This window comes from Delphinus delphis, chromosome 11 (assembly GCF_949987515.2).
Source record: "Delphinus delphis chromosome 11, mDelDel1.2, whole genome shotgun sequence".
NCBI lineage: Eukaryota > Metazoa > Chordata > Mammalia > Artiodactyla > Delphinidae > Delphinus > Delphinus delphis.
Window position 1 is genome coordinate 1,597,487 of NC_082693.1, and position 27,208 is coordinate 1,624,694.

Below are 27,208 nucleotides of genomic sequence, written 5' to 3' on the forward strand. Positions count from 1 at the left end.
GGCGGGGGCCCTGCCCGCGGGGTGAGTCCCAGGAGTGGGGTGGGGGCAGGGCAGCCTGGCTGCACCACCTGCTGCAGCCCAGGGACGTGACTCAGGCTCACGGATGCACCGATCCTTTCTTCTGAGCCTGCAAACAAGCTATTTTTGTAGAGCTTTCATGCACCTTCCTTTTTTTTTTTAGAAATTTATTTAGTTTTTATTTTATTTATTTTTGGCTGTGTTGGGTCTTCGTTGCTGCACACGGGCTTTTCTCTAGTTGCGGCAAGCAGGGGCTACTCTTTGTTGTGGTGCGCGGGCTTCTCATTGCGGTGGCTTCTCTTGTTGCGGAGCACGGGCTCTAGGCACACGGGCTTCAGTAGTTGTGGCGCACAGGCTCAGTAGTTGTGGCTCACGGGCTCTAGAGCGCAGGCTCAGTAGTTGTGGTGCACGGGCTTAGTTGCTCCGTGGCATGTGGGATCTTCAGGGACCAGGGCTAGAACCCATGTCCCCTGCGTTGGCAGGCGGACTCTTAACTCCTGTGCCACCAGGGAAGCCCCTACGCGCCTTCTTCTAAAAGGGAGGGAGGACATGAAGTGGCCGTGTGGACGGGATGACCCCTCCTCCTGCGCGGCTGGCTGCTCCTGACCTGCGCTGGACACACTTCGGTCTGGCTGGCGGGGAGGAGCCCCCAGGTGCTGGGCACACAGATGCTCTGGGGTCCTTGGAGAGGACCGAGTGGGAGGTTTGGGGGTGGTAGCCCTTGTTAAATGTCATGGGGAGAGGGGACAAGGGGCGGGGCCCTTGGTGGAGGATGTTAGGGGGGCTGGATGGCTCCGTGATGGGGATGGCACAAACCTCACTGTCCTTCTGCCTGGAGATTTCAGCTTTGGCAAACACTGTCAACCGAGGAGAGATTTTATGACCTGATGAAGTGGCAGGGATTCTCCGAAAGCCCAGCTCTCGGATTTGGGGTCCAGCCCTGCCACGCTGCCGTCCCAGTGGATAACCATCTGGTTCCTTCTGAAAATCTCCCCCTGCGTTTCCCCCTGCGTCTCCCCTGCGGTCTGGTATAATCATTGAATAAATACCTAGAATAATTGAGAGCCATCCCTGGAAAGGACCTTGGACGATGTGTTCTCCATTTTTGTTGCATTGCTGTACCTCTATTTACTTAACATTTTTCTTTACATTAACTGCTTTAAGTTTTTTATTCCACCTGAACAGGGATGACGCGTGTATCACACTTTGAGAACCACTGATGTCATCCAATTCACCCTTTTTTGCAAGTGAGGAAACAGACCCACAGTCATGAAGTGATTTGCCCAGAGTTTCACCAAGACGTGCTAATTTGGGGCTGGGCCTGGGGTCTCCTCATTTACAGTTTTGATTCTTTCTGGTGGAAAGCGTCATACTCTCATGTGTGCAGAAACAATTCCTAAATGTGGTTGCAGTAGTCAGCCCAGGTCAGGGTTCCTCAGCAGACCCAACTGGGGCAGTTCCTTCCTTCTTCCCTCAAATCCCCGCTCACTGGAGACCTGGGTCAGCTGCTCTCTGGAAGCTCCTGGAATCTTTGATGCTAATATTCTGAAATGTCAGGAACACATGTTGCTGTTGAGTGACTGTGCTGGGTGCCTGCTGGGTGTCTTGCCAACCTGGGGTGGGAGTGGAGGGGCAGGTCTTCAGTTCTGGGACAACTTCTTATAGTATTTATTTCCTTTTTTTCTCCCATCTATTTTTTCTTTTTCCTTCTGAAATGTCTGTTATTTGGGTGTTGGATTTCCTGAACCAATATTCTTCTCTCCTATTTTTGTCCTACTTTCTGAAAGCTTCTCTTCAGTTCCATCTTTTATATTGCTCGTCAATGTTTTAAATTTCAGCATTCATGTTTTTAATTTCTGAAAGCTCATTTTGTTTATTTTTTACACCGCCCTGTTCCTGTTTTGGGGACACATAACTTTTCTCATCTCCGTAGAGATATTAACTATGGTTCTTCTGGGCCTTCTTTCGTTTCCTGTGCTAGTTCCTTCTCTGTGTTATTTTTTAAGTTCCTTTGTTATGCTGGAGCCTTTCTTCATAAGCCTCGTGATCCTCTGCTCTCCGGTTGTATTTAAAAGTGAAACACTAAAAATCGATTTCAGTGTTTTCCTGTGCATGTCAGCAGGGCTCACGGGGGAGCTCTGGGAGGCCTCGTGATGAACTTTTATGTGGGGAACCCCCCCGTGTCTGTACCCAGAGGTCTCTTCTCTGGGATCTCAGAGAAGGAGAAGCGTCGTGTGCATGCTGCCTCCTGGTCATCCGAGTGTAGGATAGGAGGAGGGCGGTCCAGCTTCAACACTAAACTCTTCAGCCTCCCCCTTCCCGAGTCTCCAGCAGAGCGACTTCCTCTTCCAGGCGTCCCAATGTCCGTGTCAGGGCGGCCAGCCCTGCCCACGCTGCTGCTGGCCGTGGCCATGTCTTCTTTCTGCTCGGCCGCATCCGGAGACGAAGCACGAAACCGGCTGTTGATGAGAGAGGAGATGATGCGTATTGGGGGGCAGCTGGTGCTGAAGCAGGAGGAGGAGCTGGCCAACCAGAGGCTCGGGGCCCTCAAGGAGGCTGAGATGCAGGAGGCCCTGAGGGCGGGGAGCATCCCGGCCAGCATGCACTTCTTCCAAGCCAAGAGCCTCATTGAGCAAAGTGCAGTGTTCCACATCCTGAAGAAGATGCCGAAAGGTAGGGGTCAGAGGGGACGGTTCTGGGGTCCTGGGGACATCAGAGGGACTAAATTGGAGCCGGTGGGTCTTGTTTTGAGTGGAGCCCAGACTCCACTGGGGCCCTGAGTCCTAGTCCTTGCTGGTGGACTCGGGCCGGGGGCTCCACGTGGCTGCCGTCCACCCTGAAACCAAAACCCTGGCTCTGAGGGGACTCGGCCTCAGACAGGCTCCGAGGGGACCGGGCATCCCTGGCGGGGCTGGAAGTTGTCCCCTGTAAGAACCCTATCCCTCCCTGCATACGTTCTTCTAGCCTTTCCGGGGGCTAAGTTACTGAAGGGGATGCGTCCTGGGTAAACAACACATTTCTAGTACTTCACTGCTACTGTCCACTGGAAAAAAATGCACAGCGTGAGAGCTGGGAGTTCAGTTTTATTTGGGGCAAGATGAGGACTATAGCCCGGGAGACAGCATTTCAGATAGCTCTGAGAAACTGCTCCAGAGAGGTAGGGGGAAGGTCAGTACCTACGTGATTTTGGTGAAGGGAGAGTACATGCAATGAAGCACATGTTGTTTTTGGGTTTTTTTGTTGGTTTTTTTTTTTGCAGTACCTCTCACTGCTGTGGCCTCTCCCGTTGCGGAGCACAGGCTCCGGACGCGCAGGCTCAGCGGCCATGGCTCACGGGCCCAGCCGCTCCGCGGCATGTGGGATCTTCCCGGACCGGGGCACGAACCCATGTCCCCTGCATCGGCAGGCGGACTCCCAACCACTGCGCCACCAGGGAAGCCCGAAGCACATGTTTTTTGCAGGCGGTTTCTGCTAGTCACCAAGAGCAGACGTCACCAAGAAGGATCTTAGTGTTTTTGTAAATATGAAGAGTTAGTTTTTCCCAGAGCACAGAGGGCCTCATTTCTGATCTCCACCCTGAACTCCTTTCAGGGGGTTGAAGGTCAGCAGCTGCAGCGGCTCATGATTTAATCCTCGTAGAGGTAGATGGCAAGGGCCAATCTGCAGGTGACGCTACTGTATAGACGCATCGCCGTGAACAGTAGAACAATCATGGTCCTGAGCACGTAGCTTGCAGCTGCAAGCTTTCTATACTTTTTTTTTTAGTATCACAGAGATTAAAAAATGTGAAGACTGTGAGGTTGGTAAAGCAGCCTCCCTGTTTAGAGAGGGGACACGCCAGAGCTCGCACAGTGGGACACCCGCCAAGGGGCCAGTGTCCAGGCCAGGTGCTCAGACGCAGCCGGCGGGCAGAGGGGGTGAACCCTGAGCCTCGAGTCGGTGCAAGGTCTGAAGGAGGCCAGAAGCCGCAGGGCTCGGCGGGAAGCAGGAGGTGGGCAGGCCGCATGTGGGGTGACGCGGAACAGGATGGGGGACTCAGGGACCCTGGGCCAACAGGCTGGCGTGGGCGGGCGGGGGCAGTCTTCTCACGCCCCTCACGCTGCGCTGGGCCCGGAGGACTCATCTGGGGGTCAGGCTCCCCGTGGGAGCTGGAAGCCAATAGATGGAGGCCAGCCTTCTGATTGCAAACCCGCCTGCGGCCTCCTGGATGAGACCCCCCAGGGCTCCTGCTGGTGGGGGACGCGGTCAAGGAGCCAGGAGGCCGGGCCACCCCGGGACGAGGCCGCCACAGACGGAAAGGGCCTCGTGTCCCCAGGAACGTGGCCCCGTAGAAAGCCGCGCCCCTCTCATCCGCCTCTGCTGGGCTCTCGGCCCCCCGCTGCCCTCGCCTCACCCCACCCCCCCCCTCCCTGCAGGGGCTGCCTTACACGTCCACGACTTCAGCATCGTCAGCGTGGACTGGCTGGTGAGAAACGTCACCTACAGGCCCCACTGCTATTTCTGCCTCACCCCGAGGGGGACCCCGCAGTTCAGATTTGCTCGCTCGACTCCCCCCACCCTGAACACAACAGAATGTCCCACGTGGGTTTTGCTGGAGAAGTTTCGAAAGGGGCTGCCGAACGTCACCGAGTTTGACCACAGGTGGGTGGTGGTTCGGGAAGAACCCGTCTCGCACCTGCGCAGGTGGGCTTGGCGTGTGCGCTGTCCCCGTGGGACAGACCCTTCTAGAAACAGCTGGCGTTAAAGAAGTCCGGAGGCTTTTTCTCTTAACTTTACGGGATCCTTTGCTTCACCAAGGCATTCAACACCTTCCCCACCCGCAGCAAGTTCCTGGTACGTTTAAAACCCGATTCGACCAGCGACACTGCTGCCGCGCCGAACGGGATTTGTCTGGACCCTCAGGAAGGCCGGAGACAAGGGGATTCCCAGCTCCTGGAGCCAAGAGGCCCAGGATGAATGAAACAGCCTGAAAACACGATGGCCAGCTTCCTAACAGACTTGTATACAAACATTATAATAACTATTCTAATCGTAGAACCATCTACAGAGGGCTTTCTTGAGGTATTTCCTTGATGAGTGAGAAAATGCAGCCCAGCCTGCATTTTAAGGAGGTTGCCCAAGGCCACACAGCTGGTAAACGGCTAATCAGGGAAGTAACCTGGGTCCTGTACCACCAAGTCCACAACTATTTCCATCGGACCTCGGGCTTGAGCTTGCTGGGGCTGCCACAATGGAATACCACAGGCGGGGTGGCTTAAAGAATACCAGTGTATCTTCTCACAGTTCTGGAAGCTGGAAGTCCAAGATCAAGGTGTGGGCAGGTTTCTCCAAGGCCTCTCTCCTGGGCTGGCAGACGGCTGCCTTCTCACTGTGCGTGCATCCCTGGGGTCTCGGACACCAGCCCTACTGGGTCAGGGCTCCACCCTTACGACCTCATTTAACCTTAGTTACCTTCTGAAAGTCCTCATCGCACATTAGGAATTAGGGTTTCAGCATCTGAATTTTGGGGACACGATTCAGTGCATTGCACCCTCCAAGGACAGCTTGGTCTGAGATGTCCGTTCAGTGGGGTCAGCCTGGCTAAGAGGCCAAGGGGGACAGCAGAGCCTGGCTGGTGGGAGCATCCTGCCAGGTGTCTCCTGGGGAGCACTTGGAGGTCCCAGGGCAGGAGGCCTCCATCAGGGAGCCTGGGCAGGAGTCCTACAGGCCGGGGTTGACGGCCTGCCGCAAGCCCCTGACTACCCTTTGTATCCTGACAGCCTGCTGAGGAATTTCACTCTGGTGACCGAGAACCCCCAGGAGACTTATGCAAACCAAGACGCGGTCTGGGCCAAGTTCGAGACCATCTTCTTCGCGATCGCGGGCCTTGTGAGCTACGCCCCGGTATTCCGAGACTACATCTCCCGGGGCCTGGAGGAGTTCTACCAGGACAATGTGCTGTACCTGGAGCTCAGAGCCATGCTGTACCCGGTGAGTCCATCTCTGCTCAGGCTGGACTCTCTGCTCTCACCCTGCAGGGCTTCACGGGCTCCCCACCCTGGTGCTGCATAGGACCAAGGGCCGGCTTCACCCCCAAGGGGCCTGGTGCCTTTCCGGGGGCCATGTGAGCAAGAAGCCCTGGGCGGGCCCTGCAAAACTGGACACGTGCCCCTCACTGCCCGTCACCTCCCTTCCCTCGTGATCCCCCTGGCCCAGCTCCCCCGAGACGCACGGGGCGTGCTGATGCCTGGGCACCTGCCCTGGACTCTGGGCAGTGCCTAGTGCCCAGACCATCCTTGACCGTCTCCTTTCCTATCCAAATGCGCTACTGTGAGTCCCATAGGATGATGCCCTTGGTGCAAGGCCCACTGAGCCTTTCATCTGGTAAATGGGTCTAGTTGCAGGTAGAGTGAGGTCTGGTGAGTTCCTGGGGGCCCTCTCTGTGGAGCACGGGGACTTCTATGCGCAACAGAGACATTTGATTTGACTTTGAGGAAGAAAGGTCAAAGAGAAAAAAAAGGAAAAGATTGAGAAGAGTCCAGAAGTATCCCAAAGTGTCAAAATATTAACAAATCGCTCAGAGGACCTTGCATGTTGGCCAGAAGCAAAGGGTGATGGGGTCTCAGTTACCTTGACGGACCGACCTCGGCTTTGCAGACCTGAGCTCGGGGAGGCAGCGGGGTGGCTGGGGCTCCAGGCTGGGGAGGCGTCCCACAAGGAGCCCGGGCAGGTCAAGTGCTGCGAGCGAGGACCCTTCTGCTGGGTATGGAAGAGGACTTTCCTGAGGACTTTTGCGGGGAGGTGGGGATTGGGGGTTGAGGGAGTAGCCGAGGTACTGGAAGGCTCTTCCAGTACCTTCAGGGGGCTCACAAGAGTGTGTGCATTGCGCTGTAGGGGAGCACACTCGCCCCCAAAAGTGTCACTTTGGCATGTGGATTATTTCGAGCTGAAACAATCAGGCCCAGAAGACTCAGGAAGAGCCTCTGACCTTCCCCCTAAGTGACTAAAAGACCTAAAGGGCCTGTTCTCAGCATAGAGCCGCACCAGAGTCTCTGCAGAGAATACGGCCGGGTGTGGTCAGGGGACCCCTCAGGGCCTGGACACCAGAGTCCACTCTGTCCCACTGTCCCTGCTGGCCCAGCAAACATGTGTTTACCAAACACTTGCTTTTTATCACCCTGTGAATTGCCTTCCTCGCCTTTGAAGTCCCAAACCCCTACCCCCAACATCCTCTTTTGTTTTGAGCTGAAGATGGTATTTAAGGTGAGGGCTTCAGCCATTTGGGTGAGCGGCTCAGTCTTCCTGGGTCTCTCCCACGTAGAGCTGTTATTAAACTTTTGCTAGATTTTCTCCTGTTAATCTGTCTCATGTCAGTTTAATTCTCAGACCAGCCAGAACCTCGAAGGGTAGATGGAAATGTCTCCCCCTACACCCCGACAGTTGGCCAGCTGGCCTAGGCAGCTGGATTCAACTTTACTGGCTGGACACCCCTGGCCCCAGGCTCCTGCATCTCCGAGATCCTGGCAGAAGGTGAGAATCCTTATCCTGTCAGTTTGCTGGATCTCCGCCTGCAGGGGCTTTTGGAAACAGGAGTGGAAAGAGTCCTTTTTCTCTTTTCTAAAATCAGATTAGCAGGAGAAAATATTTGTGGAGCTAGTTCTCGGGCCTTAGGGCCTCTGGGTCAGTGAATTTGGAAGAGAGCTCTGGGCTTGTGAATCCTTTTCCTCCCAGAGATGGTCGCTGTTTTTCTGTTTCTGTCTTTTGTATCACAAGGAGGAAAACCATTGGTCTGATTGGTTTTACTTTTTTCTTGTTCTCTGTCTTGAGAGTTTGGCCTCAGCACCAGTGAGAAAACTTGGCTGGTTCTGCCGTCTGGAAGGCGCAGGCACCAGGGCATTGGGTGGCCAGCCGGATGGACTGGGATTCCTAGCTGTCACCTCTGGTCGGAAGCACAGGCCACACCTGGGCTTGCAACCAGCGTCCTTGTCCAATGGTGCCAGCTTCCGGGGGTTTGTCACAAGAGGTCTCCGTCCCCAAGGGGCCTCTGTCATCTCAACCTTCACGCCGCCTTTGCTTCCTTAGACCATCCTTGGGGGCGAACTTTCTGGACCTTGTGAGGCTGTGTCCTTTGCACTCTCCTGGGACACCTCTTTTGTTCATGGTTAAGCCACGGAAAGCCTTATGGTGTGAGTTGGTATTACGATCTTACTGTCAATGGCCAGAGGATGGATACTTTGAACTGGAAAAACTTCTAAATTGGTAAATTTTTTAGAGACCTCTCCTTGTAAACACCTGTTTTATTGGTACCAATGTTAAGACCAAAAGGTTACCTTAACTCAAATGAACAAAATGGTTTGGGAAGCCGTATGGAATTCAGTGTCCTAGCTTCGCCTCATGGGTCTTACAGTTGCTAATAAAAACGGTCCATTAATTAACAAGGGAGTGAGAAGAAGGGTGAAGTCGGGACTCTTTCCAACAAGGTAGACATTTGTAAAGGGTTATTAAGGGGAGAGTCACAGGACTGGTCCCAGCAGTGTGGGAATCTATAGATGGTTATTAAGAAATGGGATGAAGGGCTTCCCTGGTGGCGCAGTGGTTGAGAGTCCGCCTGCCAATGCAGGGGACACGGGTTTGTGCCCCGGTCCGGGAGAATCCCACATGCCGCAGAGCGGCTGGGCCCGTGAGCCATGGCCGCTGGGCCTGCGTGTCCGGAGCCTGTGCTCCACAAAAAAAACCCAAATGGGATGAATACAATGGACATTGATGGGATTAAAACAAAGGTTTTGATAACAGCACTACCTAAGGCTGGGTGGGCCAAAGGGACCCCCCGCCAGCACCCCCCAACATGAAAGGGCCCCAAACAAGTCCTCTCTCTTTCCCCCAGTTTGGAGAAGTTTAAAGGCCAAGATGCAAAGCTGACACCTAATAAGCCGACCTGCAATCCTGAGGGCAACAGTCAGGCTGATTAACCACGTTAAAGATTGACAGGAGGGCCTGGGTCCCTGGGGTGGACTCCGCACTGGGGACCCAAGGCCTTTGACAAAGGAGGGTGGAGGGAACTTCCCCTGACCCCTCGAAGCGGGAGCCCCAGGAGCTGTGGCACCAAAACTGCTCGTGGAGCCGAGTTGTGGTGTGAGGGTGGACGAGGTTTATAAAGCTTGGAACGTTTGAGGAGTGTTTGATGGGAAGAGATGTGATGTCCAGCTGAGAACTCTTCCCCGACAGTATCCAAACTGGTCTGTCCATTCATCCAAGTTATTGAGTGTGCTAAGGCCTTGCCACACTCAGTAATTTGAACTTACTTCAAGGGTGGCACTATTTTGGTTTTCTTACCATATTCCATGGTCTTTATTGGCTCAGAAATTTTACTGTTTGTACACCCAGAAGCAAAAGGGCTCCAGAGGACTGACACACATTGACCAAAGTCATAAGAGACAGATGTATACACAAGAAAGTCAGAATGCAGTTTTCAGAGAAAATTATCCATCAGACCAGTCACGTATGCTTTCCCATCAGTAAATCCTCTTGAAGACAAATTTTTTTTAATTGAAATATAATTGATTTACAATGTTGTGCCAGTCTCTGCTGTACAGCAAAGTGACTCTGTTTTACACATATATACATTCTTTTTTTTTTTTTTTGAGTATAACTGCTTTGCAATGTTGTGTTAGTTTCTGCCGCACAGTGAAGTACATCAGCCATACACATACACGCATCCCCTCCCTCTTGGACCTCCCCACTACCCCCCCACCTGACTAGGCCATCACAGAGCACCAAGCTGAGCTCCCCGTGCTAAGCAAGTTCCCTGTAGCTATCTATTTTACACATGGTAGTGTACTTATGTACATTCTTTTTTTAATACTCTTTTCCATTATGGTTTATCCCAGGAGACTGGATATAGTTCCCTGTGCTATACAGTAGGACCTTGTTGTCTATCCATTCTAAGTGTAATAGTTTGCATCTCCCAGCGCAACCCCAAACTTCCCGTCCATCCCTCTGCCCCACCCCACCATGGCAAGCACAAGTCTGTTCTCTACGTCTGTGAGTCTGTTTCTGTTCTGTAGATAAATTCATTTGTCATATTTTAGATTCCACATATAAGTGATATCATATGGTATTTGCCTTTCTCTTTCTGACTTACTTCACTTAGTGTGATCATCTCTAGTTGCATCCATGTTGCTGCAAATGGCATTATTTCGTTCTTTTTATGACTCATATTCCACTGTATATATGCACCACATCTTCATCCATTCATCTGTCGATGGACATTTAGGTTGTTTCCATGTTTTGGCTATTGTGAATAGTGCTGCTATGACCGTAGGGGTGCATGCATCTTTTTGAATTATAGTTTTGTCTGGGTATATGCCCAGGAGTGGGATTGCTGGATCATATGGTAGCTCTATTTTTAGTTTTCTGAGGAACCTCCATACTGTTCTCCATAGTGGCTGCACCAACATACATTCCCAGCAACAGTGGAGGAGGTCCCCTTTTCTCCACACCCTCTGCAGCATTTGTTATTTGTAGACTTTTTAATATTACCATTCTGACTGGTGTGAGGTGGTACCTCACGGTAGTTTTGATTTGCATTTCTCTAATAATTAGTGACGTTGAGCATCTCTTCATGTGCCTACTGGCCATCTGTATGTCTTCTTTGGAGAAATGTCTATGAAAATCTTCTGCCCATTTTTCGATTGGGTTGTTTGTTTTTTTGTTGTTGAACTGTATGAGCTGTTGGTATACTTCGGAGATTAAGCCTTTGTCAGTTGCATCATTTGCAAATATTTTCTCCTGTTCCGTAGGTTGTCTTTTTGGTTTTTTTATGGTTTCCTTGGCTGTGCAAAAGCTTATTAAGTTTGATTAGGTCCCATTTGTTTATTTTTGTTTTTATTTCTATTGCCTTGGGGTGAAGGCAAATCTTAACTTCTCCTGAAGCCAAACTATCTGATATTTTTGCATTCGGAGGCTAATTTTTAAATCCTGGGTGGGATCCCTAAACTGACTCTATTGCCCTAGTTTGACTCGAAGGGTTCGGGGACCCTGTCGTGGAGGCTGCGCCAGCCCTGAGAACCCGTCCTTCCCGTCCTGAGTCAGTGCCCCCTTTCCCCCACTTCCAGGTCTCTACTCTCCTGTGTATCCTGGATGACCCCCTTTTCCTGGGATATGTTCACACCTCCTTGAGGTCGGCCCAGGTGAGGGTGTGCATCTCCACCGGGATCTGGTGATTGTTTGCCGGTTTCACTCTGAGCACAGACCTGCAGACCTATTTCTGATTCTTGGGAAGTGGGAGTGGGCCTGACCTCGGCCCCCAGGAGAGTCTTCGTCAGCCTTGTGAGTAGTCAATAAGTCCTGGGTACAAACGATCCTTTCAAAAGAAAAGAGAGGGTCCAGTCCCCCTTCTACTAAGAAAAGAATTTCGGAAAGAGATGAGCTGGCCCTGGACGAGCCCGTGTAGGGCGGAGGACAGTGCATCTCCCAGAGCCATTAGTCCCCTGTTTGGCCTGAAATCCCTTCCTTCGCCCAGCCTGGGCCCCGCCCCTAAGCCCATCCTCCTCCGGAGTCTGGTTTAAGCCCTGCCTCCACCACACACCCCCACCTTCCTGGGACTGGCTTCCTCTCCTGGAATCCCCGTGTGTATGTCAGCCCCGGTTTCCCAGCGAGGGAAATGACTGTGAGTCATTTCAGACCCGGCAGAGTCCTCCAGAGGCTCCAGGGGTGATAATCACGCTTAGGGGGGGTAGGTGTGCATGGGACTGAGTTGGAGGTGCTCTTTGGACCCTGACCTCCCAGGGTCCCAGACCTTGGGTCTCGGGTTGGACTAGGGAGCTGCCGAGTTAACTAGCCAAACGCCCGCCCCCCGCTCCCCTTGGTTCCCATGCAGATGGTCTGACCCAGGCCGCACTTCAAGACCTTCTGAAAGCACTTTATCTGCATGGTCTCCTCTGAGCCTCACCACCTGCACTTTGCAGATGTGGAAACAGGCTCAGAAGGGTGCAAGAGCCTGACCCAGGCCATGTGGGCAGTGAGTAGGGATGGGCCAGGGGCCGGGGTGCTGGGCTTTGAGAAACCCTGTGGGGCTACACGCATCTCAAAAGGAGCTCCCCGAGGGGCTTCCGGCCTGGGGGTGTCGCTTCCTGTGGGCACATCCTGGCAGCTTTCGCAGAGTGGGGAGTGGGAGGGAGGCCTGCCCTTGGGGAGGGGACTTGGGCTCCGTAGGGGGAAGGGGAGAGGAGGGAGAGAGGTGTCGAGCGAGGGTCTGAGCCCCTGGGGAGGTATTTGGGGAAGCTGCAAGGAATTGGGCCTTGCTTCCAACCCCCCGCCCCCCTCCCCACGCCCCTTGGGGACACGTGGCTCTGGGGTCTGCCCTGGGGACCTGCCCAGCCAGCCTCTCTCCCCACCTCCTCCGGCACCCAGCCAGGGCTCCCTGAAGGTGGAGGGCGGCTGGGATGTGGGCTGGGGCGAAGACTGAGGGGGATGGGATTTGCTGTTTGCTCTGGTCTGACCCTGGAACAAAGGGCCCTTGCAGTCCGGAGTCTTTGCCTAACGCCCCCTTAGCCAGAGTAGGGGAGCCATCAACACATTAACAACTAAAAACGTCTGCCCTGGAATTCTTTTCTGAGCCCCCTGCCTCCCCCTCCTTGCCTGTGGGGCTAATTCAGGGCCTGGGATGCTGTTGATGGACTGTGCCACTGCCCAGCCTCCTATTGTGTCACTAATGCTCCATCACAAAGGCCACTCACCCGTAGCAACAGTTGCTAGGCGGGTCTGAGCTCCTGGGCCCCATCCCCGCCCCCTCGGCCGGAATCGGAGACTCAGACTGGGTCGGGCCAGCCTTCCGAGAGGAGCTCCCAGGGGATTATGCACAGGAGCTAGCCCAGCTGGCATTTACCCGTGGGCGGTCTCGGGGTGGGGGGGGACACGTCGGGGGCGAGGGAGCTCAGGATGGTCGTTCGCGGACGGCTTCCTGGATGCTGTCACTTGTGTAACCAGCGGTCCCACTGCTCCCCCTACCCACTCCCAGAGTTTTGTCCTGGGTTCTTAGCAGAATCCTTCATTAGAAACTCCACCTGGCTTTTTGCTCTAGTGACCCGTGTTTCACGTCATTGGTGTTGCTCTGCGGAATCCCGATGGCCGCGCTTCCCTACCACGTTGCGCTGTGATCGCGCTCTAAACAAGGCTGTGAAATCGACGAACACGGTAGATCTCCAGCCTAGAGGTACATTATTACATGAGAATCACCTGGGCGAGTTTAAAAAACCAGGTTCTACCCCCAGAATTTAACTAATCCGGGGTGGGATCCAGGCATTTTCTCCTCACTAGGTGGTTGGAGACTTTGAGACAGCGCCCCTCCATCGCGATGCCGCCGACCCCCAGCCCCCCGCTCCAGCCAGGGAGCCTCAAAATTCTCATCTGTAAAATAAGACCTACCTAACAGTGCAGTTTTTAGGATTAAATGAGATTGATGGAAAGCTCTCGGCATATGCCTGGCACGTAGCAGAAGCTTTTTAAGTGAATCCGGCTCTAGAAGTGGAAGCTGGTTGCATTCGGAACTAGAGCTTCTGAGTCCTAGTTTCTGGTCTGACACAAGCTAATTGTGTGACCTTAAGCAACGCTGCCCCCACATTTCCTTTCTGTTCCTTCAGCTTCAAATTCTGTAATTCCATAATATCATAGACAACGGGAATTTGTAATCTTGTACTAGTTTAGGAAAGTAGTATGTAGTTTGAATAACTTCCCCACAAATGTACACCGCCTCAAGTAAACTGCAGGATTTGAGATAATCTAAATTGAGTCCAGTGTGTTTTTAATCCAAGGGGGCTTATTATAGAGACATAGCCGCTTCTGTACCCCTGAGCCTTAGATGAACGACAGACCCCTTCTTGTACTTACAGGTTGTCACATTCTTAGATGGTAACTCATCTTCCTATAGGACAACTGCAGATTTGAGTTGTTTTTCTGCATCTGGCCATAGGTTGCTGATAACAACACGGTATTACTAGTTATCATTTCTTTTTTAAAAATTTTATTAGGGTAGAGTGGCTTTACAACGTTGTGTTACTTTCTGCTGTATAATGGAGTGAATCAGCTATAGGTATACACATATCCCCTCCCCCTTGGACCTCCCTCCCGCGCCCCATCCCACCCATCTAGGTCCCCACAGAGCATCGAGCTGAGCTCTCTGTGCTATACAGCAGGTTCCCACTAGCTATCTTTTTGACGGGTGGTGGTGTATTTATGTCAAACCTAATCTCCCAGTTCATCCCACACCCCTTCCCCCGCTTTGTTCACATGTCCATTCTCTACGTCTCCGTTTCTATTCCCGTCCTGCAGATAGGTTCATCTGTACCATTTTTCTAGATTCCACATATATGTGTTAATATACAATATTAGTTTTTCTCCTTCTGACTTAACTTCGCTCTGTATGACAGACTCTAGGTCCATCCATGTCTCTACAAATGACCCAATCTTGTTCCTTTTCATGGCTGAGTAATATTCCATTGTATATTTGTACCACATCTTCTTTATCCATTCATCTGTCAACGGCCATTTAGGTTGCTTCCATGTCCTGGCTATTGTAAATAGAGCTGCAGTGAACACTGGTGTGCATGTATCTTTTCGAATTGTGGTTTTCTCAGGGTATATGCCCAGTTGTGGGAGTGCTGTGTTATTATGGAGAACAATATGGAGGTTCTTTTAAAAACTAAAAATAGGGACTTCCCTGGGGGTGCAGTGGTTAAGAATCCGCCTGCCTGTGCAGGGGACACAGGTTCGAGCCCTGGTCTGGGAAGATCCCATATGCTGTGGAGCAGCTAAGCCTGTGAGCCACAACTACTGAGCCCGAGTGCCACAACTACTGAAGCCTACGCACCTAGAGACTGTGCTCTGCAACAAGAGAAGCCACTGCAATGAGAAGCCCACACACCGCAACTAAGAGTAGCCTCCGCTCACTGCAACTAGAGAAAGCCCGCACACGGCAACGAAGACCCAACGCAGCCAAAAAGAAATAAGTAAATTTATTTTTAAAACCCCCTAAAAATAGAACTGCCATATGACCTAGTTATCATTTCTGAGTGCTTTACAAATATTAACTGATTTGATCCTTGCCACAAGCCTCTGAGGTGTGATTGGTTTGGAATATATTGTAGCTCACTGGAGCCAGAAGGCGGACCACAACCTCAAACCAGCTGAGAACTTTCCTCTGAGGCTTGGCTTCAGAGCCTGTTCTAACTGCACCAGTGCGGCTGCGAGGGGCTGCAGGTCTCACCCTGGAAAGGGTCTCCACTCCTGCAAGTGGGGGGCCCTTGCGCTTTCAGATTCCCATCTTGGTGCTCCCATCAAGGCTGCAGTTTCTTGGGCAGAGGCTGGAGGCCAGAGGGGCATGAGCTCGGGGCCTGGGCAGCCCCAGGGGAGACTTACTGGGGTGCCAGAAGACCAGGAAATGCTCTGGATGCGGCTTCAGTGTCTGCCCTTGTGGCTCTCCGTGCCACGGGAACTAGCAGTGGGACCGCTGACAGAATCCATGAGTGCGAACCACCCTGAGTGCATCAGGCCTCCGTGGCACCTTTTGTGTAGCCATGCAGACTCGATTAACCTGCCAGGGTTCTTCCTTTAGGCAGAATATCATGTGTTGATCTATATATTTAAGTTTCTTTCTTTTGTCTCCTGTGCCCCCCCAACATCCATCTATCCACCCATCCCCTAAAACGTGCTGCGTGGGGCTTACTTTTTTTTTTTTGGCCGCAGTGTGCAGCAGGCAGGATTAGTTCCCCAACCAGGGATGGAGCCCACATCCCCTGCAGTGGAAGCGCGGAGTCCTAACCACTGGACCGCGAGGAAAGACATGGCACTTTTTTTTTTAAATTGAACTATAGTTGGTTTACAATGTTGTGTTAGTTTCAGATGTACAGCAAAGTGATTCAGTTACACACATATATATGTATCTATTCTTTTTCAGATTCTTTTCCATTATAGGTTATTACAGGGTATTGAGTATAGCTCCCTGCGCTGCACAGTAAGCCCTGTCTTAGTATTTTTAAAGCTGCAAGTAGGGATTTCCCTGGTGGTCCAGTCGCACTTCCACTACAGGGGGTGCAATTTCAATCCTGGGTTGGGGAACTAAAAAAAAAAAGAAAGAAAAAGGTGCAAGTAGACAGCACTCTTCTTAGGTTAAAGCTCGTTTCTGGAGCTCCTCCTCTGGTCCTAGGAGAGCAGGTGGGAAGGTCAAGCGACAGGGACCCCGTTCTCAGGGATCTCCGACCCAGCTGGGGTGTCTGGACAGGTGACTTGTAATGACGGAGCAGTCAAGGCACGGGGCAGAATTCCGTCCTTCCCTTCTGCAAATCAGGTGGGTAATGCCAAGATGATGTCAGCTAATAATTTTGGGTTGAGTTAATACAATGGTTCTCAAACTTTTACTCACAAAATCTTTGAGGATCCTAAAGGGCTTTTGTTTATGTGGATTATATCTACTATATCCTGTATAATATAACCAGTATTAGAAACTAAAACTGAGAAATTTTCAAAGCACAAGCCTACACAATTACACCATCTATTTTGTGTCAGAGCAGTATTGCCATATGTGATGCAGCTTCTGGAAAATTCTGTACACTCGGAGAATTAGAATGAAAAAGAAAACATCTCAACATTTTTATGAAGACAGTTTTGAATTTGTAGACTTTGCAAAAGTCTAGGGGACCCTCAGCGGCTCCCTGATTATCCTTTGAGAACTGCTGGAGGACAGCATCAAAGATTTGAAGATTCTAACAGAATGCCTTGATCAGTAACAGGAAAAGCATTCTTTTAAAAAATCCTTTGGGGACTTCCCTGGTGGTGCAGTGGTTAAGAATCCACCTGCCAATGCAGGGTACATGGGTTCGAGCCCTGGTCCGGGAAGATCCCACATGCCATGGAGCAACTAAGCCCCTGCACCACAACCACTGAGCCTGCCCTCTAGAGGCTGCACCAGTGCAGCTGCGAGGGGCTGCAGGTCTAGTAGCTGCGAACCACAGCTACTGAGCCTGCGTGCCACAACTACTGAAGCCCATGCACCTAGAGCCCGTGCTCCGCAACAAGAGAAGCCACCGCAATGAGAAGCCCACGCACCGCAACGAAGAGTAGCCCTCGCTCGCCACAACTAGAGAAAGCTCGCGCGCAGCAACGAAGACCCAACGCAGCCAAAAATAGCCCCACAAAACTTTGTAAATAGGAAGGGAAGAAAGTAAGTTTCCTTTACCTTCTTACGTTCTGTTCTTGGGATGTGCAAATTAAACTGACAAAAGCAGGGCTTCCCTGGTGGTGCAGTGGTTAAGAATCCGCCTGCCAATGCAGAGGACACGGGTTCGAGCCCTGGTCCGGGAAGATCACACATACCGCGGAGCAACTAAGCCTGTGCACCACAGCTACCGAGCCTGCGCTCTAGAGCCCGTGAGCCACAACTACTGGGCCCGTGTGCCACAACTACTGAAGCCCGCGTGCCTAGAGCCCGTGCTCCACAGCAAGAGAAGCCACCGCAATGAAAAGCCCGCACACCACAACGAAGAGTAGCCCCGCTCGCTGCAACTAAAGAAAGCTGGTGTGCAGCAACGAAGACCCAACACAGCCAAAAATAAATAAATAAATTTATTTAAAAAATAAAAAATAAAAAAAACTGACAAAAGCCACATTAACAGGAGAAAAGGCATAGAAATTTTATTTGATGTCAACGTTTAATTTTTACGTGCATGAGACCTTCATAGAACAGAAGTGAAGACCCAAAGAAGTGGGTAGACCAGGTTCTTATATGCTACAGTATGTTAACAAATGGTGAGAAATTGTGGAAAAGCAATAAGACAAAGGAAAAGAGGTTTGGGCTTCCAGGTGCAGTAAATTGTGGGGAGGTAAGTGTATGGGGAACTAATAGAAGACGGGTTATTTTAGTCAGGTTCGTCTGTTCAGATCCAGCTCGGAGCCCAGTTTCTGTCTGCAGTGATAAGGGCTGTTCTCCCGGAATGGGAGCTGGAAGGGGGCGCCTTCACGGACAGAAATGTATGTCCTGCTCTGAGGCAGAAAGGAGGGCACGGAGCTCTGTCTGCTTCTGTGCTTCTTAATTGCCTTTAGCTCAGAATAATCCTTATGTAAAAGTGGGATCTTTGGGGGCAGCACATCTGATACCCCCCAGGACCCCCAGAGATGGACAAGCAAAAAGCCTGCTCTTCCCCACTGCATGTTTTCTTCTGTCTCACCTGCTGTGCACCCCTGGTCTTCCCACTCTGCCCCTGACCATTTCGCTCTTGGTGTCCCTAGTGGCTTGGCCACCTCAGGGGTCCCCTGCCTTGGGGTGGGAGAGTGGGGAGATGAAGTGGGTCCTTGGAACACCCTTTCTGGCTTGTGTCCTGTCGTCAGCTGGCCTGTTCCTCATTCACTGCACAAACGCTTACTGAGCACCGACCATGTGCCAGGCACTGTTCTAGGTGCCAGGACCCAGCCTCGAACAAGAGGCAGACATCCCAGCCTCGTGGCACCAAAGAGCATTATCCCATTCGGGGCTGGGACTTCTGATCAACCTCAGAGGCCGTCACAGGCACTGAACAAGGAAATCACAGAGTCCAACCTAGTTTTGGAGACTGTTGGCAGCTGGGACTGGAGATCTGCTCTGCTCACCTCTGACATCTGGTCGGGACCATGCTTCCCTCGCAGGTGTATGAACTGAACGGGACGGTCTACAGCCCAGAGTGGTCGGTGAGGTTGTACGAAGAAGTGGCTCGTAATTTTGCAAAAGAGCATCCTGGGTTTATCGGAATCAAACTCATTTATTCGGATCACAGGTGAGAGCGAGCACGGCTGAAGCTGAAGGACTAGGAGGAGACGGGGGTGGGGCGGGGGGTGGGGCGGGGGGGAGGGGCTGGGAGGCTGGGGCCAGAGACCCCGGGGGACTCCACGTGCCGTAGCGGGAGTGCAGAATCCACTCTGAAATCCTGACCAGGCTGGAATGAAGAACTGTGGCAACTTTCCAGATCATTGCAGGCTGTGACCCACACCGGCCTGGGTCATCAGTTACGGGTTTAGTGTTTTTGCCTGAATGTTTTTTGCTTCAATCTGCGGCCGGGTTCTGCCTCACGGCAGCCACGTCTGTGTGGAGACCTCTGGGAGCCACGCACCTTGCCCCAGGCAAGAGGAGGAGGCCTCCGCGGAACTCGGATTTTACCGAGGAAGGGTCTCCCTTTTGTCGGAAAGCAGCCGGTCTGGACAGTCGGCCACGTGTCCAGCCGGAGGGTTTGGGGAGGGCAGACCCCGCCTGCTCAGCCCCCCGCCGGGGGAGGCGGAAGGGCAGTCAGGCCTCCCTGGAGCCCCCTCCCCTCCCGGTGAGACTTGGGGCCGCCGGCGCTGGTGGGCCAGGGTGGAGCTGGCGGTGGTGGATGGCGGAGGCTCCTGGGGGCCGGTGTCAGGAGCGCGGCCGCACGGCGTCCCCTTGGCGCTGGGGATGGAGGCAGCTGCTCCCGGTGCAGAGGAGGGACGGGCAGGTGTGGGGCTCACAGATCCGGGGATGGTACAAGTGGGCCGATGCCTCGGCCCCATCGTGGACTTGCGCCTTTTCTCTTTGTGCTTCCGTGGTGTCGCTCCCGCCTTTTCCCTGCCCTGGGCTGGAAGGGAGAGACGTGCAGGGGAGAAGAGACACTTCGGTCGTGTGGTTTCTGCAGTGCCCGGGCCTTGCAGACGGAACCAGGGCCCAGGCCCAGCTGCCCTGGCAGGGACTGGGTGGCCTGTGGTGTTTCACAGGTGCCCAGGGAGCAGTGGGCTGGGCACCTCCAGGACCATCCTCTCAGGGATGCGGGGCAAGTTTCGGGCATGGCCGCTTTGCTTCAGTCAAATGCAGACCAATAAAACTGCACTATTTGTTTTGACCCCGTGGGTCCCCGTCCCCACTGGCTTTCCAGAGCCTACGCTCTCTGGGCCCCGCCGGAGTCCTTGAAAGGATGGATATGGGCAGAATTTCTCCGTGATGGGGCACAGCAGCCTGGACGGGGCGGGGTCGTGTGGGCAGGGCGGCTGGGTGCCCTGGAAGAGGCCAGACTGGTCATGAGGGGCGCTCACTACACCCACTGGCCCCGAGGAGCCTGCGCCCGTGCTTCTCTCCATCTCTCCCACAGGTCCAAAGATGCGTCCACCATCACGAAATCCATCCAGACAGCCATGGAGCTTCGAGCCAAGTTCCCCGGGATGGTGGCGGGGTTTGACCTGGTAATGGGCCCAGCCCAAAGCCCTCCGGGAAGAGCTGGGTGGCCGGCACCACTGAGACCCTCTCTCGGGGCCTGGGGTGGGGGGGAAGGGAGAGCAGAAAAGTTCAGAAAAAGGCTAGAAAGGGAAGCTCCAGAACAAGGAAGGGCCAGGATGAGGGGCTGCCCCCCACTCCCCGGCCTCTGCCCTGCTCTGGCCTCAGTGCCCACGACACATCGCTCTTCAAGCTGCAGCCCAGGGCTGGGGTGTCTGGAAGGAGACATGGGCCTGGGCCTGAGTACCGTCCAGGATCCAAAAGCGGCCCCGCCCCCTTCACCCCAGCTGTTTCCGAAGCCCCCTCACCCCCCGCCCCACATAACGGCCAGGCCACACTTCAGGTGACAACTCCGTAACCTCACTCAGAAGCTGCATTAATCTAACTGGCCGAAGGCACCCCGGCCCCTCTTGCAGAACGTGCACGTTTCACTCGAGACTGCGCTGAAGCCCTTACGTTCAGACCCGCCAGGGCCCCGGGAGCGGATCTCAAGGAATTGTTTTCTTTGGACCAGGGTGTCCTCCTGGGGTCCTCGGGGGCTGCTCAAGGGATCCGGCCTCTCCAACCCCTTTTCCCCTCTGTCTGCGGTGCCTCCCGACCGGTCCCTACAGGACTCAGGTGCACCAGTCCTCGAGGGAAGCCGGGCTGGTGTTGTTCAAAGGGTCGGCTGGGGTCTGCACTCCGTCCTGCTGCGCTGAGCGCCCAGCTTGTGTTATCACGAGGGTGTCAGCGCCCCTCCCCGCCTTCTCTCCCAAGGCTCTCTCAGTCCCGGCCCTGGGGGTGGGGCCCCCTTTGAAGAGCCAGACTTTGGTGCAATTGCGGTCGGGTTAGTTACGGCTGAGGGACTCTGCTGGGAGCTGCCAGGCCCGGGAGCCCAGGGGTCGAAGGCCAGAATCCTCCCGACCCTGGTCTAGGGCTCAGGCTCTCCCGCCCTCTCTGTCTCTGTCTCTGTGCTCTCTGAGTCTCTCTCTCCCCCAACAAGGAGCTCGGGCTGGAGCGCAGGGCTGGGAAGGCCGTGTGCAGGACACCACGCAAAGGCTGGGAGGGTCGAGGTACAGCCTCTGAATAAGGGGGGAGTTCTTTCGGGGCAACGCGCTCTCTTTTTCTTTCCCAGTCCTGCTACTGGTCCCTCTCAAAAGGCTGTGTGCCTGAGGCCTCAGCAGTGCTGGCAGGCACAGGGCTGCAGGGCACACCAGCAAGGCCCCCCACTCTGTCCTGCAGGTGGGGCGAGAGGACACGGGCCACTCCCTGTATGACTACAAGGAGGTTTTGATGATTCCAGCCTCGCGGGGCATTAAGCTGCCTTACTTCTTCCACGCCGGAGAGACAGGTGAGCCTATGACCCCGTCGGGGACAGAGGGGGTGATGGGCAGGGGCCCTGGCCATCTCGGAGGGCACGGACGGGACACCGGGAAGTGGACCGACAGCCCCAAGGCGTCTCGCGGCACCTGTCCCTTTCACGTACATTATCACATCTGTCCTGACAGCAACACCCGGAGAAGGAGGGACAGTGATACTGGGGCAGCTGCCCTTCACATACGTTATTCACTGCTCTCAGCCGGTCCTGCCAGGAGGGCGCTTTTGCCCCCATTTACAGGTGAGGAGCCCAGGGCTCCAGCCAAGCACAGTCACTGGTCCACGTAAGGAGCTGGGAACCTTTCTGATGATCTCCTTTTTATAAGGCATGAACTGTGCTCACTGGTCATCGCTCAGCCTCCAGACATTCCAGACCTTAAATAAAACACGTCGACCCTCAGCAGAAGCAGCACCAGGTCACAGCTGCGACATCAGATCCCAGGGAAGATCTGGGGGACTTAGACCTGCTGCATCCCGACTGGCACCCCTCAGAGCACCTTGGGCTCCTGCCACCCAAGAAGCCCTAGGAGCCAAGGGCAGAGCCGTGGGAGCTGGGATTTCATGGCCAGGCTTAAACCCTTGTGTCTCATCATCTCTCAGAGGAAGGCTCCTGTGCACTGATCTCTCAGTTATGTATTATTTAGGCTGCCCCGGGTCGTAGATGTGGCACGCGAGCTCTTAGTTGCGACACGCGAGCTCTTAGTTGCGACACGCGGACTCTTAGTTTTGCCGTGCGGCACGCGGGATCTAGCTCCCTGACCAGGGATCGTGGAGTCTTAACCTCTGGACCACTAGGGAAGTCCCGCCAGGGAAATCCCACGTTAATCTCTTTTTCCTGACATTATTTTCAAGTCCATTTAGGTCCAAGCTGTTCTAGGAGATTTAAAGAATTGTTTGTGGGGGTGGGGAAGTGGAGATGGTGTGTGTGTGGGGGGTGCTAGCCTTGAAGGCCACGTGGTTTGGTTGGGAAAATCATACTCACCTCTGTGAAATCATCTCAATTCCAAGACGCATGGTCCTAGGAGAGGATTTTGCCAGGACTTGGGTATTTAATACCTTTAGTTAAAAAGAAAAAAGTCTTTGAAAAGAAGTAGTAGTTAGGAAACTAGTGAAAATCTACCTGAAGCACATGCCCTCACCAGCAGTGGGAACACGTGGGTTTCATTCCCAGCAGAAAAGTGGAGTTTTCACCTTTCCCATGTGAATCAGTCAGGATGCTTTTCCAGGCATGGGGCCCTCACACCTGGGTCTCACAATTAGGTCTTCTGTGATCTCCCGCAATAAGCAACCTCTGCTTTCTTTCTGGGTCCGGGATTTCACCCCACTTGGCCACAGATATGAAGTCACAACCAGGCGTGACCAGAGAGGAGCTGTTTCCTCCAGGGCACCTCCTTGTACTGGGGGGAAGCTGCAGGAGTCCTCACCCGCACCCTCCCTCCCCAGGCTGGCAGAGTCCGAACTGCCATTCCCACCTCCAGCGAGGCCCTGCCAGCGGGAAGCCGCCTCGGGGTGGCTGGTTCCTGCCGGCTGCTGCCATCCTGCCACGGGTTGTCCCGAGAGCTCTGTCACAGGTAGAAATTAAAGTTCGTACAAATCATTAGAGTGACCGAGTCTGCAGCACATTGCTGTAGAGGATCCTACACATAAAATTCCCAGAAAACAGCTCTGGAAACAAACATAAAATGGAAAGAAAGAATATGGACTGTGGGTCAGGTAGACCAAGGCTTGAAACCCAGTGTTGCTGCTTCCTGCCTGAGGACCTTGCTTGAGTTTATAAAGCCTGTGTGGGTTTCAACTTCCTCAACTGTTACATACGCACATACACACGTACATACCTATAGGCAGGCCGTACCTCTCTTCAGCACTGTCATAAGGAGAACGTGTGCGCGTGTGCGCTTTTGTGTTAATGGTCATTTCTCTTCCTTTTCCTGCTTGGGGAGTCTGGGCCTTTCACCTGCAGATTGTCTGTGGGTCCCATCCATCCTACTGAAGACCCACCCCCTTTATTCCTAGACTGGCAGGGTACCTCTGCAGACAGGAACGTTCTGGATGCCCTGATACTGAACGCGACCAGGATTGGCCATGGGTTTGCTTTGAGCAAACACCCGGCCGTCTGGGCTGAGGCTTGGAAGAAGGACATCCCCGTCGAAGTCTGTCCCATCTCCAACCAGGTACGCAGGCTCCCTGGGGCCAGTGGAGGGCACTCTCCTCCCCCAGCCACGGCCAACCTTTCCCCTGCATAATCTCTCCGTTAACTCCCTTGGTTTCTCTTCCCTCCACTCTCTCACTCCCGGTCGTGAAGTTATGTAGGAATGGACTTTGCCTAAACCATTCATAGTAATGAGGATCCCCAGTGGGGCGGGATTGCGGGTGAAGCTATGGACGAAGCTAAAGGGGCCCGGGACAGACACGCAGGGGGTAGCGTGGGGTCCCACTGCCGGGCAGCTGCCTGGGGCTTTGTGCTTAGGGCAGCTGCTGCGAGCAGGACCAAGAGAGACCAGGTGTTTGTGGAGAAGACGAGGACTCGCGGGAGGACCGGCTCTTCCCGCGTCAGGACCGCCCAGAGCCCCGATGCTCGGGACAGTGACGGGGACGGCAAGGCCCGGTTATACTCGCGGCCTCACCTTCCTCCTGACGGCTCTGCATGGATGCATGGTTGTCTCTGACTGGGCAGGTTCTGAAGCTGGTGTCTGACCTAAGAAACCACCCTGCAGCTGTGCTGATGGCCACCGGGTACCCCATGGTCATCAGCTCTGACGACCCCGCTACGTTTGGCGCCAAAGGCTTGTCCTATGATTTCTACGAGGCCTTCATGGGCATCGGGGGGATGACAGCCGATCTGAGGACCCTCAAACAGCTGGCCGTGAACTCCATCAGGTGAGCGTACCTGTTCTCCTCGGTCACCGCCTGTGTTGACCGCTCCGAGGTTTGGGCTGAGGCCCGGAGGTTTCCGTGCTCTTCTCCGCATCGTCTCCTATCCTGTGACTGCTCTCGGGCTGGGGACATGGTGCCCTGCCAGCATCCGAGGTCCCCTCCCGCCCCTCCCTAGGCTGACCCGGGCGCCCCGCCCCCACAGGTACAGCGCCCTGTCGGAGCCGGAGAAGCAGTTTGCCATGGCAACCTGGGAGGAGAGGTGGCAGAAGTTTGTGGCCCAGCTGGCAAGGGGCCCCAAGTGAGGAGGTGGCCGTCTGTCACCCGCTGCCTCTGCTTCCCTCCGCCCCGGCCTCGCCTTCTCTCCGCCGGTCTGGAACCCAGGGAAGTCACCTCCGTCTCTTTACCAGAACCGACGTGCGAAGGCCACCCTCAGCCTCCGCCTTGCCCGAACTCTCAGAGCCCTCATCAGTGGACCCCACACACCTCGTGGAATGTCCTCCCTCGGCCTCGGTGACACAACCCCTCCGGGTTCCTGCTTCCCTCTGGCCGCAGCTCCCGGGGGGGCCCCGTCCCCGAGCTCCTCTCGGCTGGTCTCGGGTGGGCGTCCCTCAGCTCAGCCCTGCACTTTGGTCTCCGCTGCTTCCCTCCCCTTTTCTCTCTTCACTCCACACTCTTCTCCTGGGTGGTCTCGTCCACTCCTTCCCTTTAGAAACCACGTACTTGATGATGATTCCCAAACCTGTGGGTGATTCCCAATCAGTACACTCGCTGGCCCACAGGAGCCTCGGAGACCAGCTCCGAGCAACGCTTCCCTCCCAGGCGCCTCAGTGACTGGCATGTCCGTCCACGCGGCGCAGAGGTCGTCAGAGGAGTTCTTGCTGCCCCTGTTCACCCACCCTCCCCACACCGCTGCTGCCTGCCCTGCAGCTGCTGTATGAGCTCTGGCCTGACTCGCAACAGTCCCTAGCTGCTCTCTCTCTTCTCTTTGCCCTTTCCAGCTCGTTCTCCGGCAGCAATGACTGTTTAAAGTTAAATTAGGGGCTTCCCTGGTGGCGCAGTGGCTAAGAATCCGCCTGCCAATGCAGGGGACACGGGTTCAAGCCCTGGTCCGGGGAGATTCCACATGCCGCGGAGCAACTAAGCCCGTGCACCACAACTACTGAGCCTGCGCTTTAGGCCCTGTGAGTCACAACTACTGAGCCCGTGAGCCACAACTACTGAAGCCCGCACGCCTAGAGCCCGTGCTCCACAGCAAGAGAAGCCACCGCAATGAGAAGCCCGCGCACTGCAACGAAGAGTAACCTCTGCTCGCCGCAACTAGAGAAAGCCTGTGCACAGCAACGAAGACCCAACACAGCCAAAAATAAATAAACAAATTTATTTTTAAAAAAAGTTAAATTAAACCAGGGTCCTCCACTGTGACAAGTCTGTGCACTTAGGAAACTCCTGTCCCCACTGGGCACGTAGCACCCTGTGAGCCGGGGTCCCTCCCACTCCATCCCGCCCCGCACGGGACTCCAGCCTCGGTGTCCCGAGCTCTGCCAGCCCCAGGGCCCCCCTGGGTCTCTCTGCCGGGAATGCTGCTTCTCCCGCTTGTGTCTGACTCTTGTCACCCTCGGGCTTCATGTCCTTGTTTCAGAAAGGCTTCCCCCTCGGGGCTCCTTGCTCTTCCCTCCCACTCCACCGTGATGTGTAATGACCATGTATTTAGTTCTGCGGGGCCGCCCTCCCCCACGCCGTCATCTCCCCGTGGACAGGCACGAATGACCGGTTCACGTCCACCGCGAGCCCGGAGCCCAGCCCGTGCCCAGTCAGCCCCCAGTAAACACTGTGTTGCAAGAACGGACGTGCCCTGTTCGTGCTGAGCTGGGGTCGGGTCCCGGCTCCCAGCCTGGTCTCTGGGAGAAGGTAGGCGAGGAGCTGGCCCTGGCCTCACGTGGCCCCAGGCTGCGAAGGAGAACCGAAGACGTCATTACACGTGCCCTGTGGATGCGGAGAAGCCCACCCTCTCCCTGGCTCCTGGCTCCTGGTGCTGGGACAGCCTTGCTGACTAGGGTGCTCAGCCACAGGCTGGTATCCAGAGGGAACCAGATGCCCTTGAAGACCTTTTGATTCGTGGCCTTAACCAATGCCAGCAGGGGGCACACGGGTCCCAACTGAGCTGACTTCGATTCAATGAATGGTGACAACGGAACTTAGCAGACGGGCTTCGGTAGCCAGCTGCCACGGTCATGGGGGTCTCCCAGGGGTGTGGGGTCTCTGATTTGGGAAAACTAACCGGCTGTGGTGCCTTCGTGCTGGTTCAACAGGCAGAGTCCCCGCAGAGAAACAGAAGCACCAGCAGAGCCAGACCGGGACTCGCCAGGAGGGAGGGGCCGTGGCCCCCGGGTTCTGCGGCGGGCAGAGAACGTAGAACCTGTTTCACTCACTCCTCCTGTGACTTCCCAGAGGGGCCCTGACATACAGGTCTTCGGGGAAAACTTGCGTTAGTTGAATTCTTATAAGCAAAACCTTGCTGCACCCGGGGGCTCGCTGTTTCTTTAAAGGAAATCTGTAGCAAAACCTCCTGTTCACAAAACACCTTTTGTGATTTGAACTCCTGGAGTCTGTATCTATCTGTTTTTAGAGTGAGGTCTCCTTTGTCAGATGAAGGGTCTGGGCTGGAAAACCAGAGTCCGCATCGTCTGGCCCCGATGGGTGCCCTGGCCTGGCCTCCCGGTCCTGGAGTTCTGCTTC

General features: G+C 54.4%; 1 protein-coding gene across 1 annotated transcript; it reads left to right on the plus strand.

The window, feature by feature from the left end:
• Positions 1–662: 662 nt before the first annotated feature.
• On the plus strand, positions 663–25,814 carry ADA2 (adenosine deaminase 2). The gene is made up of 10 exons (XM_060026018.1): positions 663–671; positions 2,371–2,691; positions 4,434–4,659; positions 5,778–5,988; positions 18,670–18,797; positions 20,121–20,211; positions 21,464–21,572; positions 23,612–23,769; positions 24,273–24,475; positions 24,675–25,814. The coding sequence occupies exons 2-10, from the start codon at positions 2,379–2,381 to the stop codon at positions 24,772–24,774; spliced, it is 1,539 nt and encodes a 512-aa protein (XP_059882001.1). The 5' UTR covers positions 663–671; positions 2,371–2,378; the 3' UTR covers positions 24,775–25,814.
• Positions 25,815–27,208: the final 1,394 nt, after the last annotated feature.

Coding starts and splice junctions, on each gene's coding strand:
- ADA2 (XM_060026018.1), top strand. CDS start 2,379: ATGTCCGTGTCAGGGCGGCCAGCCCTGCCCACGCTGCTGCTGGCCGTG. Junction 4,660..5,777: donor GTCACCGAGTTTGACCACAG/GTGGGTGGTGGT, acceptor GTATCCTGACAG/CCTGCTGAGGAATTTCACTC. Junction 24,476..24,674: donor CTGGCCGTGAACTCCATCAG/GTGAGCGTACCT, acceptor CCGCCCCCACAG/GTACAGCGCCCTGTCGGAGC.